Raw genomic sequence first — 14,628 nt, 5'->3', positions numbered from 1 at the left:
TTAATAATTTTTTCCATCACAGTTTTTTTTTTTTGGCAACTTTTACAGAACTAAAATATGGCCCTTTATCAGAGAGTTATGAATAAATATTGTGTTGCAGTCCTATCCTATACAAAGAGTGATCTACAATTACCATATATGTAATCTGATATAATACTTACTAAAGTGTATATTTAATACGAACAATTTTCTTTTTTTAAATAAATAAATACCAAGGAATTTTCTTGTAAAATTCATTTCATTCATACAAAATTTTTACCTGAGTAATATCAGTAATTTTACAAATAAACTGATACACCAATATGCCTATGGAGTACTAATTAATTTGTCACATCCCCATCTATAATGGCACAAAATTAAGGTTTTGGGGTCATTGACCCACTGTACCTCCTCGAAAATTATGTTGATTTTTTTTTAATCAACAGATTTCAAGGTTTTACATAATATAAAATTGGTTCCAGTGCATGGAAAACACAAATAATGGAGATATTTGATACCAAAATATGGCCCGTTTAAGTAAAAACCTGCCATCTTGGAGTCTGTTGTATGCATACTAAAATAGCAAAAGAACACATTGGAAATTGCTATCCATTCCAAACCTAACAATGTAAAATTATAAACACCAATAAATATAACACCTCCAATGGTAATTTGACTTCTATTTTGGCTTCACAAGTTCTCAGTTCTTCGTGTTTGATTTACTTTTATTTATAATACATTCATGAAACAGTAGGCAATGTCCTGTCTGCTGCTGATGCACAAAGCCTTCGGGCTGTTCTGCTTTATGCTAAAGCAACAGATGTATAAGGTATGCAAAAATGAAAAGGAGACATTTGCTGTAGTAGCATTGTATCTAATCGAAGAAGGTAAATACGTTTGCCGAGAGATGGTGCAGTGTTTGTCTCAGTTTGCAGGTGTAGCGAATGACTTTGTCTGCTGTTTCCTCAGTTGGCGAGAGTTGTTTTGTGCAGACGGGTGCATTATGGATTCCTCCAGATCAGCGCAGAGAGCTGTAATCAAATTTATTCACGCAGAAGGCGAGCATGCTTCACAAATTCCTCACCCATCCTCCATACAGCCCCGATATTTCCCCTTGTGACTCCCATATCTTCGGCCCCTTAAAACAATCACTGAAAGGTCAACGGTTCACCTGTGACAAGCAAGTGCAGAACACCGTGGAAAACTGGATCTGTGAGCAACCCAGGAGTTTCTCCACTGAAGACATCCACTCCCTTCCTACGTGCTGGGATCAGTGCATCCATATCAATGGCAATTACGTGTAGGTATCATGTTACACATTAACTGTAATTCACATATTATGTAATGCAAATAATATTCTTTAGATATAACCGTAGTCTGCTTTACAATTTGGCATACCTTATATTTTAATAGATAGTACCACATTTGTGAGAGTTAAAAACAACGGAAAACGTTCATAGATAACACAATCCTCATAAACCATGCAAAATATTTCACTTTCTCCAGGGGCTACAGAGGGTCTAGGGTACCAAGGCTTGTCAATAAGAAACTTACAGAAGTTGATTTCTTGATAAGGTCTGCAAGGGCTACATCCAAGACTGGAGAAGATTCATTTGGTCTCCCTATCTAAAAAGTAAGAAAAATAATGAATGAATGTGCATTTGTGTGTGTAATACACACACACAGAAATTTTGAAAATGTCCTGCATCTGGTGAGTGTTTCTTATTTCATTTTTTTTTTTCATTGGGACTGAAAACATAATTGTATTATGTAGGGAAAATGTAAAATCAGGATTCGACTGCACATGTTTTTTAAGTGCCAATGAATAAGAGCCTTAAAGGATTATAATAGGTTTATTGAACAACCCATCAAAGTATAAAAGAACATACATTAAATTATCAGGTAGCATGTGTCATTCCAAATAGCTATCAAGTTCTTTATTTACTCTAGGCTGATAAGACGTTATCAACCTCAAAAACAGAGGTAAAGGTAAATTTCCCCGTGCATGTAGCATCATGCCATGAAGGCACATTCTCAATAGCCGCTTTATGCAACTACAAGGCCGGAAAAAATCCCACCTTAGATCACCCACCCTGGGAATCAAACCAAGTTCTCCCACATGGCAGTCAGTCAGATACCTTACCAACTACACCACCATGGCTCTACCCTAAAAAAACAGGGTAGTTGTAAAAATATTTAGTGGAATCCATTCATAATTGATAACCAACTTAGAATGGAAACATAACACCTGAGTGAATGAGCATGTTTAGTGGCCAACATATTGATCATGCAACCAAATGTTCCAGCTTCAAGTCCTGGCTTAAGCATTGATGTTACTTTGTGAATATTTATATTACAGAAATAGTACATTCAAAAGATTTGGCATTACAAAACACACAAAAACTCCTTTATATAAGCTCCTCACAAATGTGTAAAATTATTAAAATTTTTTTGAAGTCTAATTTCAAATTTTCATAGAAATTTGGATTCTATTATGCTAACAAACAAATTCAGAATGAATGCACTGAGAAAATTTTGCACAAGAATTTTGATATGGTGCCTACAGGAAATATAAGCTAACACAAATAAAACTGAACATTATTAGTAGCTACTAACTACCAAAAGAAATGGCACAATATATATAACATAAATTGTAAATTTTTTGAAACACCTAATTTTAACACCAATATTTGTTCAAATTTAAAATAAAGTATTTAATGATATAATAATTATGTAATGCTCAAAAACAGAACAATGGAAATGCATACGTACATTGAAATTGAGATACACTACAAAATACAACATTTTGATGGCAATATCATCTACGTTGAGCTGGAATTTTATAGTTACCACATCATCAATGCATTTTTATGTGTCAATACTAGTAGCAAACCATTTGTTAGATTAATTAAATTAATTTATAGTAAGTAGAAATATAAGTGTCCCTTGAGTATTTTGTTTACTTTGTTCAAAAACTCTTGGAAAACTCATTGTTTTGAAATCTGTATGTATGTCCTCTACTTACATGGTGCACGCTGTGACCTCCTGTTACAGTTACAATATCCTCATCTTTTCCTCGTTCTACAACAGAAGCAATAAATGTTAGCTCCTTCACAACACCCTGAAAAGAAAATGCATAATTGGTAGTTGATTTTACGATATAATACACAATTGTAATTTCTGAAATGCCTAGTTTCTTTTTAATTATAAAATTTCATTTTTCAGGGAATAGTCATATTTAATTTCTGCTGCTTACCATACATGACCACAGGCATCTTTTGCCACTCCCCCTTTTTACTTGCTACTTTAATTATATGGAACATATATTTAAATAGACATACAAGATCTGTCAATAAAGTAATGAGTCTGTCCGCACTACACAGAATCTGGCAATGCTGCAGGCTCATCTGTCAAGGGAAGGCAGGATTAACATCTCATTGACCATTAGTACAAGTTGCAAGTCTCTATTAGCAATAGGTTGTTGTTAGTGTGGTTTCTCATGAAGCAGTTGTTCATTGTTTGTCATGGAAATGGAAGAGCACAATTTCGTTTTGTGTGAAGCTTGGGGAAATGCCACAAAAATGTTTGAAAAAAATGAAATAGTCCTTCGGGGAGCATCTTTTGTTGAAGCCACATGTGTTCAAGTGGCACAACATACGAAATATTTTACTGGGTATCCCACCCTCCTAGAATGAAGATATGCACTAACCACCTTTAGAATTGCAGCCCCTCCAAAAAAAAAAAAAACATCCTGTGTATGCCAGTTTTCACAACTCCCTCATCATGATTAACCCATGAGGCAAAAAAGTAAATAGATGCCAGAATATTGTAAAATAAAATGAGAAAAATGCCATGGAAGTAGGATAAATAAGCAAAATAAAATAAGATTTCTTCCAGCAGAAACCATAACATATGTTCAAGTTGATATTTGAAAACACATGCATAGTCATAGTACTTGTTATTTCAATCCAAAACTAAGTGAAGAATTTCAACTTTCAAAAGAGGGAATCAACTTGACATTTTTATTCAGCTCATAAAAATGGAAGGGGGTCCACATTCCAGCCGTGTCTAGTTCAAAATTTGGAAACCTGACAAGATATATACCAACTACAAGGCATGGTTCCTCCACCACAAACAGGCCATAAAATAGGCTCATAATAGCTTGACAAACAGTGTCTACACAAATATATAAAGGTGGGATTGTGATGTTGCAATACAATTTATGAAAGTGATATTTTGTTTTAAATATCCACACATAAATTGACAATACTTACTCTCGTATCAGCAGGAGCAGACCTGAGTAAATTTCGAGGTGGTACTTGATTTCTGTTCTGAAAGTAAATAATATCTTTATTTGTTGAAAAAATGGTAATTCACTAGGTGAGAAACATTTACAAAATCATCAAACGATCAAACAGCCTTTATTTGATATAATACAACATAATTTTAACCCATCTCTAATATAAATACAAAATTGCCTCAATGACAAAGGAGAGAGGATGAATAACACCTCAGTAAGGCCAGCTGCACACTGGATCTGACTATAGTCATTCTTGTCGCAAACTGTCTCCGGGAAGGTTTTACTGTAGTCCTTTATGGGAGGCCACACACCAGATGAAACATTTGACTTGAGTCACCTTGCGACAGGTTACAACCGTGTTTGTGACAAAACAATGTAGGCCAGTGCATTTTGGTTTCACATGGAGCAGCTTGTGACAAAACAATTTGCACATGCGCCAATCTATTTACTTCAGACACAGACATCTAATCTAATCACAGACTGGAAACAGGATGGGGGGGGGGGGCTTGAAGCCAGCAACGAATTGTAGTCATTAGATCTTACATTAAATGGTTCATATCACATTTTCTAACCAATTACACTGGTCTACAAAATTCAACTTTGTAAAATTTTCGAGCACCAAAATGGGTTATCCCCATGTATTTCGACCTGCTGAACATGAGTCTGGCATTGGTTTTCCACAGCACCCTCAGTTTTTGTGGAAAGTGTACTATTCGCTATGTAATGCTATTAGGTTTCTATGATGCTCAAACAATATGATTTTGTCTCTAAATACTAATATATCAACGCAAAAGTCCATAAAATGCTAGTGAAATATTTTTCATACATACCTAGATTACTTTTTGATGTTTGCTGCGCCTCTTATGGGTGCCACTACTATCCTGCAGTAGTGTCCAACAGTAGTCAGTCATCATACTTGTTGCACATTGCCCCTGATAGCATTGCTCCAATGTAGATATGGTCTGATGAAATCGTTCCTCATGTGCATCGGAGACTTGTCCAAGAGCACCAGCAGGAAAAGAATTCAAGTGTGAGTGGAGAACATGCATTTTTAAAGACATGTTACAACCGAGATTACGGTAAGACTGTAGTAGTTCGTTGACAAACACATCACTATTGTCTGCTCTCTTGTTTCCAAAAAAATCAGAACACAGTTTTTTTAAAGAATTCCAGCAGTCCAGTTCAAGAGGGCTCAAAGCTGTGACAAAATCAGGATCGTGAAGAAGCCGTCTAATTTGAGGGCCAACAAACACACCAGCTTTCACTTTGGCTTCACTCAACGCAGGGAATTTCTGATGTAAGTACATAAAACCAGGTCCATCTTTGTCCATTGCAACAATGAATGACTTCATAAGTCCAAGTTTTATGTGAAGTGGTGGTAACAAAATATCTTTCAAGTTCACCAATGGAGCGTTTGCTACGTTCTTGCAACCAGGTTCCATTTGTGTACGGGCAGGCCAAATCCTTGTGTCGTAGTGACTTTTTCAATCATGGCTATCCCACTCACAAAGGAAACAGCAATGCTTTATATACCCAGATTGTAATCCTGTAAGTGTCCCAATTACTTTAAAGTCAGCACAGATTTGCCACTTGTGGATGTTATATTGAACTTTATTCAACAAAAGTTCCATACTGCTGTATGTTTCCTTCATTTTAGTGGCATAAGCTACGGGAATAGGAGGATAAACATTGCTATTGTGCAGGAGTACCGCTTTGAGGCTAGTTTTGGAAGCATCAACGAATATTCGCCATTCCACTGGTATATGTTTCAGTCCCATAGCATTAAATAGACCATTCACATCATTGCAGTAACAGAGTGAGTCTTCCATGACAAAGAATGGTGTGAAGGCAGCCTGACGATTTCGAAAGAAACAAACCCTATCATCTTTCTGTAGTAAATTCCACTGTTTCAGACGCGAACCCAGAAGTTCAGCTTGTGCCTTAGAAAGATTCAGGTCCCTAACAAGATCATTCAAATCGTTTTGTGTCAGGAGATGTGGCGTCATTTCTTCGTAATCGAAATCAGAGCTTTCATTCTCCGTGTCTGTATTAGCATCGACCTGGGTTTCATCTTCCAATGACCATGTCTCTGAAGGAACGGGGACAGGTAAGGAGGAACTGTGCACTACGGGTCGAATAGCTGACTTGATGTTAGGATACTTGATCTTCTTTCTATCCTTGCCCTTCATCCCTGCTATTTTAATTATGCAGAAATAGCAATCATCTGCGTGATTAGTCGGCTCCCTCCATACCATCGGGATAGCAAAAGGCATTGCAACTTTACCTTTGTTCTTCATCCAACCATTCAGACGACACGAACAATTCACACAGACAATATGTGGTGCCCATTTTCGATCCTGATCACCTAACTTGCACCCGAAATAAAGATCGTACAATTTCTTAAGTACGGGTGTCACATGTCGTCTGCATGAATTAATAGTGTACTCCCCACAGATGTAGCAAAACTTATTTGGATGATTTAAACATTCCCGTAACATTGTACAAACACTAACACAACTGAACCAATAAAAAATAGACAACGAAACACTCAGCACAAGGTATATTTACATCGCACTAATCACACTCGTCAATGAACAGTCAAACAAAGGAAGCATTTCCTCACGACTGAGAACATGGTGTTCAGAAACAATAGACAATGAGTCAGATGCACTGTTGCCATGTTGTGTACAATCGATACGCCTTGCACGAAGCTCTTTCAAGGTACTCTGTACCAATTCTCCGGCTCATATCACATTTCTCATGTAAGTTAAACATTTGTCGAGTAAAGGAAAAGGAGGGGGGGTTGGCTGATCCTGTGAGCCTAAGACTCCAGTGCATTCGTTTCGAGCCCGCAGTATTAAACAGTACCAGTTGGGGGAACTTAACATGTGGGAACAAACGACACAATCTTCCTGTCAAGCGTAATATGTATGTATAGCATTGCTTATTATAACAATTCTTATATAATGAAATATTTTTAAAACTGTGGGTGCTACACAGAAACTAATAACATTTTCGTGCTTAGGGGGTCAAAATACATAAGAAACACCCATTTCTATTCTTGAAAATTTTTCATTGTTGACCAGTGTTATTTGCTATTCAATTCACATCATAAACTGATACATCAACTCTACATACACATTGATACATTGATTCTGCTGTAAACTGTTATAATGCATCACTAGCCACTTCCCAAATAATAAAAGACAGGCCTAGACCTACTGCATATATGCACAAAATCTGCAATCAGATTTTAACCAACAAATTGACTCATCTTGTTACGTTGTGACTCATCGTGTTGTTTTGTCACATCATGTTGCATTGTCATGTCATGTTGGATCTGGTGTGAAGCTAACCTAACAAGCCTTGGGTCAGCTGACTTCAGCTGATGATACTACCTAATGACTAATTACACTCAAGTTGCCAATAAAAACTTTGGAGGAAATGAAGTGCAGGTAGTAAAAGTGAAACCACCATGCAGTGATAGTGCCAGAGCAAAGGTATGGGGCAGGTACCCCCCAGCATCGCCCTGCAATTGTAAGTTCTGTAATTGGAACAATTTCCATTGTGCATATTAATGCTATATACCGGGTGTGTCAAAAAATGTATACACACTTTGAACTGTCATAGAAAATTTATTTTCCAATCTACAAGGTTAAATTTCTGGGAAAAGAAAGGTTACAGTCCAATTTGGAAAGTAAGTGTACTTTCTGGTCATGGTGGTTAAAGTAAATGTTCAGAATGTTGGCCTTCAGCTTCGATACATTTCTGAGTACGAGCCATTACTGATTCCGTACTTCACACCAAAGTGTCCAATTGGATTTCTGCACACACTGCTTGAATCTCATCCCAAAGTGTGTCCAGGTTATGTAGTTTACAACGGTACACCTCATCTTTTGCTGTGCCTCATAAGAAAAAATTGAGTGGCGTAAGGTCTGGAGAGCATGCAGGAAACTCGATTGGTCACCTGCATTCTATTCATTGGCCTGGTACATTTTGATCCAGGTATGTTCGCACATCACCTATGATAGTGCGGCAGGGCGCCATCTTGTTGATAAGAAAACCTGTCATTACCGTACATTGCACGAATGGCAGGGAAAATGGAATCAGCAAGCATTGTTAGGTACTTTTCTCCAGTTACAGTACCTTCAAAACGGAAAGGACCAATGGGTCCCCTTTTCAACAGTAATGTGGGGATTATCTTCAGCCCAGTACACACAATTATGACTGTTGACAGTTCCATTAAGTTTGAATTGTGCTTCATGTGCCATATTGATGTTACTCTCTCGCCACTAACTGGGTTACGTAGCTAGATTGATGATTCTGCTGCCACCTGTTGAGGAAACATAACATTACTTTTTCCCACAAATTTTACCTTGTAGGTAGGCAAATACATTTTCTATGACAGTTCAAAGTGTGTATACATAATTTTGACGCACCCAGTATATCCTTCAGTTCATGTATAATTACAATGATGAAGCAATTTTAAATGATATTTCATGGACAATGTTTACCATGCAACCTAATGGAAACACACACGACATTTAAGGATGTCTACTCACCTCTTGATCTACAGCTTCATAAGTTTTACTTTCTAAAGGTCCCAACATCAGGTTACGTGAAGAAGCATGATAAACCTATAATAATAATATATAACCTCTGCATACATATAGGTTACATTTTTATAATTTATCACTATATTAAATTGTTACTAAGACACTGATCAGATGAGAATAAAATGTTTAGCATAAAATAGAAAACAGAAATACTAGTTGGACTTAATTTAGGTTTGAAATATAGAACATTAATATAAATTATTTTTCTTCAAACAGTAAGGTAGTTTTGAGGTACACATTATTTTACATACTGATAATGTGCTAATTGCTCACAATCGAATACCAACTAAAGGTTAAAAGATTAAAAATCAGTATCTTACGTGTGTGAGCATATGATTGGTCAAACACCGTTTCGAAGGTTATACTACCTCCTTCTTCAGGTTGATGCAATGTTTTCAGACACCTGACATGGTGCCTCATCGAGAAAGCGTTGGTTGAGGATATAGGAAAGAACACTTACTAAAAAGATGATGTAAAATATACATACTTAAAACCGCGCAATACTCTGTTAAAACAAAAGAACGTTCAAAGTTGCTGAAGCCAAACTGCCTATCGGTGCTTGAGGTAGGCAAATGTATGGTGTCAGCTCATGCTTGGAGAAGGAAAACTCCTCCTCTCTGGCCTTTCCCCAACTGGGGCTCGTGAGTCACCAGTCCAAGGTGAATTCTACTTCCACCTCGGTGGCTTTCCTAACCTCGGGGGTAACATGGAAGCCCATCTCGGCTCTATTCCCGGTGGCTTTATCCCATTTTTTAAAAAAGTTAATCCAGCCTTCTTCCAAGTTCCCGTCATCCCTATTGAGTTTATTCCAATTATCTGCACATATATAGGCTGCCTCATATACATTCCTATCTAATTTGTTATTAATTTTCCTGATGACTTCTCTTTTAGCAATCTTATGCTGGTTAACTAATACATGCTCAGATAATCTTGTCTTGGGTATACCCTCTTTCACATCCTTATCATGCTCACTCCACCTAATTTGCATACTCCTCCCGGTCTGTCCCACATATTTCTTTCCGCGTTCACATACTATCTTGTACACTCCCTTTTGCTCTTCACGGTTATCTCCCCTCCCTTTCTTATAAGACGTGAAGTGTTTTTCAATGCTCCGAGGTGCTCTCACCCCACATATTATACCGTATCCCCTTACAAATTTTTCAATTTCTCGGAAACACCCTTAAAACACGGAATCCCAACAAAGTATGTGTTCTTTTCATCCTTTCCTACCTCTGTTTTATCTTCATCTTCCTCTTTATCATTTTGTGATAATTCTTGCCTAACAATCTGCTCTGTTTTCCTAGCTACTTTTTCCATGTCACGGATCATATACCCATTCTTTATACCCACCTTCCTTATCCATTCTTCTTCTTCTTTTTCTTTCTCTTTTTCGTCATTGTACAGCCTTTTGGTGCGAATGAAAATGTTTAACTTAGTTCTATTTGAATGTTGATATTTCTTATGGAGGTACAGCTCGCCAGCCAACAGTTTATGGAAGACCCCGGTTACAATCCGTTGTCCAGTTTTAGTAAGGCATAAGTCTAGAAAGTGAATCTTTCCGTTAGCCAGATCTTCTCTGGTAAAACCAATTCTGTGGTCTGCTTGCCTAACTGGTTGAAAATGCTATCAAGTTTAGTTTCATTCCCTATAATGAGGATGTCATCTACGTATCTCCCATAGTATTTTACCCCTCCCCCCACATGTTCCATGGCGACTTTTTTGACATAATGCATGAAGATGTTGGCCACGAGGCCGGAAATAGGGTTACAGAACACTGGTAACGCTCAAACTATACAACCTTTAATGCTGTATTTGGTTCTTTAGAGTCAACTGAAGCAAAGTTTGTATTTCCTATAAGTGTATGCAGGGGCGGCCACTCATAAGGACGATACGGACGGCGCACTGCCGCGTGTAACCCCAAGTGAACAAACATTACATTAACATTTATATATTAGCTTTTACATTGTCTGAATTGCAATTTTTAAAATGCTTATAGATCGTTGGTTAGTCGGTTCAGTATTCATTCTTCTGCGACAATTGCGAAGCTTGCACGCCACAGTGCGGGGGAATACGGAACTTCGAGAGAAATGTGGCGGGGCGCCGTCCTCCCACTTTACGAGACGTAGAGCATTCTCAGACGTGGCCACGAGGGGTAAGAGGCGAGGGAACTGGGGGAAGAACACGTGCAGGATCTGTGGCTGGCAGGACGGAGGGTTTGTCGTCCGAAATTCACCCCCTAGGCGAAACTAGCCCTCTCTATGGAGAAAGGTAAACAATGAAGAGTTGCCAGAAGCAATGAAGTTAACATAAGAAAGAAAATTACCAACCGTTGAAAAAAATCATTCTGTATTCCATAATCTTATTCACTTATGACATAAGAGTAGAGCAATAAATTACGCAATTTCCAATGAGGAAAGAAAATATTGGTAACTGAAAAATTACAGACTCTTGCTTATTTTTGTTATTTATCGTTGCTTTCTGCTACTTTTCGGTAATCACAACAATGAGGATGAGTGATGATATAATGAAATTAATGGAAAGGCACTCACAAAGAACACACATACCCATGCCGGGATTCGAACCCACGAGCCCTGGCTTTGTAATGCGGTATGCTAGCCACGGAAGTCGGCTTTAGATTATTGTTACTCCCAAAATTATCGCATATGTACATTGTATTTTTTCATTGTATTTAGTGGAAAGTACATTTGAATTACAATAATGTGGAGTACATCATGTAGATTAATTACATGTTTTGATCAGCATGTTTGAAAAAAAATCATTCTGATAATGTGACAAAGTTGTCCAATTTCTTTTCAAGGTGGATGTTAAATAAATTAGAAACTCGTCAATTAAACTCTCCAAGAGCCGCTACAGGAACCTGTGAACTACAAATTTCTGAAAATTTGGCAAAATTGTCTGGCAACCTCGAAGCAATAAAACGACCTAATGGGAAGACGGTAGTTTTGACACTTGTTGTTTCTTCGTTTTCCATGGAAAAGTGAAGCTTTTTCGGTAGTTGTGTGCTGTAATTGTGCATTTGTCGCGATGAACAATGTGGAGAAATTGTTGGTGCGAAGTTTTTCTACCAGAAGTCTGGAAACATAAAAAACCTAGGCCGAATTTGAATCTATAACACGTGTCCAAGAGGAGAGGTCGTGAGTTCACTCGCAAATTTTGCGTTGAAGGACAGAAGGATGAATTTCAGTTACAAGCATGTGTGAAGATTTCTGGTAAGTTTTAAGTTTTTACTTTAGAGTTTCTGGTAACGCAGATATCACCTTTCCAGTGGTATATTTATTTTGGTGCCGTATTTCACATATCAATTAGTCATGTTGGACAGGAAACTTTTTCTGTGTAACTTTTTGCTAGAAATTTTCACGATCAATGCACGTAAATATTCGCCATTGTGCTTATCAAATTATGTAAAAATTAATATCCCATCTTCTCAAATTTTCCCCTCTGTTAATTTAAAAAAAATGCTACGACTAAATCTATTAGAATTATATTTCTTCTTCCATCTTCTTCGCATTACTGTTAAAAAAATATTAATTTATTATAATATATACAAATGTGCAAAACATGATATTCGGTAAACACGAACATATTAATTTCTTATCACGTTGGCTGTTCATCATTTAAAGTCACATTACTAGTAGAGTAAATTTGTGAGCTATCGCCCCTCCACTTTGGTTCACCACGAGCCGCCACTGAGTGTATGGTTTGATCAACATAGAAGGAACTGTAGGTGAAGAAATTGCTTCACATGTTAATCATTGTTACCATGGTAAATTAGGTAGACAATCTGTTAAAAGACGTTACCTTATGGACTTTATCTTTTTCACCAACGAGTGAGTATTAAAATTATACTTTAAAATTCAGGTTTGTTTAAGTATCATTGTAATAAAATGATGTTTTAGTTTAGTTCTGGCATAGATTAAGACTTTTGTATGTAATATTTCAACTGTCTGTCATCTTCAGGTGGTACGAACAAGGCTGTACAGTCAGGTACACACAAACACATGAACATATAATGTATTTGTTATTATTAATTATTTTAAAAGAGAGGCATTTCTCAAGTGATTTTTCATTATTGAGCCTGCATACAGAGTGTTTGTGTAGGTTACATTTTGTTAATAAACTTCAAAATATTCTTTGATATGTTAGTCTCTGTGGCAGAGTGGTTAATTCAATGCATTGTAAATTCAAAGTCATAGGTTAGAATCCTGGGCAACCTATGAAAGTGTCATTATGTTGTATTTCACTATTCTTACATGCTGCTGTAATCAACCTAGAATGATAGAAAATGAAATAAACAAAGTAAAGTAGAAATAGATTCCTTGATGTTCAATTCTGTTTAGTGTTGCCACTTTCATTAATACCATATTTGGCTATAATTTATTATTTCTAAAGAGTTGCAGTTAAGCACAAAGTGAGTCTGTTAACTAGAGGCATGCATATTTTGATTCTGACGAAAACATGAAATATGAAATAACGCACTGTAATGTTCATTTCTCATGTTTTGATAGGTGTTAGGTGAATTTCTCTACCTTGTTTTGTTATGAAATGATGCAAAATGTGAAATAAACTCTTAAACACAAAATTTAAGCCACATCGGTAAATAAACTCTAAATTTTGTGTTTAAGAGTTTATTTACCGATGTGACACTTTCTGAAGTCTAAATTTCCCTGAAAGTTAAACAAATCACCAAAAATGTATTAATTCTACTGTAAACATTTGAGAAGCCAAAAATAAACTCCTTTACACAGGAGTAAAATTAATACTCTGAAAGCTACATAAATGCACTCTTAGAAGGGAATGTTTATTTTATGTAATAAGTTTCATTTTTAAAATCAAATTTAGGGTCATATTCACTGAAATGCCATTTTATATATCACTGTTGATATCGAAATGTGCCAGTTTTTATACCAAAATCTTGATCTACATGTGAACTAATAACTTATTAATTATTCACAAACACTAATGTTAACTGAGGCTTAGACCATGATGTGGATATGCTTGTCTTTCCTATCATAGAATTACAGAAAAGAAACTTTCAAAATTAGTTATCTTGGCATATCTTGTACATACCTGAGGAGTTCCATAATCTACAGATAAAGGAAGAACACGCGGAGGAGTGGTGTCCGCTACAATGTTTGATCTTGACACTAACCTAAGTAGCTTCTTTGGTATGCTTTCAGCATTCTGAAATAAGTGAAAAAATGATTGAAATTGAAAACTGAAACAAGTACTACTGGAAGTTCTGAAGAAAAATATATTAGTGCATTTCCCTTAAACCTAATTTCTTATTCTATTATTGTATCACAACGCAACAAAAGCATAGATGTGTTTGATGGAGAAATTAAAATTGATTCTAATAGAGTATTGTTATAATAATTTAAATATGCTAATAATACAGTGCCTTTCATGGTCAAGTCGTCGGCGGAGAAACAGCCAGCTCATCAGGCAGGTGGGAGCGCATCTGCCAGCATTTAGATCCACAGCTGTTCGCTGACCTTGGCACTGGATGTGTCAGTGCTTCAGTATCCAGATAGCTAGTGTCCAGTTTGCACATGTTTGTTAAGTGTTAAGGTGTTAACAGGTATTTTAGATTATTTTATTTTACTTTATGTATTAGATACTGCTGCTTTCTGAAGCCTCATAATGCCATGCTATACGTACAATATAAAACAACAAATTTTTGTATACTCTTAAGTCATTACGAATTCTTTTAGG

At 36.6% G+C, this 14,628-nt stretch overlaps 1 protein-coding gene across 5 annotated transcripts in view; it reads right to left on the bottom strand.

Moving 5' to 3' along the window:
• Positions 1-14,628, bottom strand: part of LOC145988241 (uncharacterized) — a 72,884-nt gene that overhangs the window by 47,491 nt on the left and 10,765 nt on the right. For all 5 annotated transcript variants that reach the window (XM_083123103.1, XM_083123104.1, XM_083123102.1 and 2 more), the window contains 5 exons: positions 13,984-14,097; positions 8,842-8,916; positions 4,254-4,310; positions 3,005-3,100; positions 1,534-1,605 (listed from right to left, as the gene is read on the bottom strand). In XM_083123103.1, the coding sequence (XP_082979229.1) occupies positions 1,534-1,605; positions 3,005-3,100; positions 4,254-4,310; positions 8,842-8,916; positions 13,984-14,097 (414 nt within the window). The remainder of the gene's footprint in view (positions 1-1,533; positions 1,606-3,004; positions 3,101-4,253; positions 4,311-8,841; positions 8,917-13,983; positions 14,098-14,628) is intronic.

Source organism: Lepisma saccharinum, chromosome 5 (genome assembly GCF_977018435.1).
Source record: "Lepisma saccharinum chromosome 5, izLepSacc3.1, whole genome shotgun sequence".
NCBI lineage: Eukaryota > Metazoa > Arthropoda > Insecta > Zygentoma > Lepismatidae > Lepisma > Lepisma saccharinum.
This window is presented reverse-complemented; position numbering and strand designations above follow the sequence as displayed.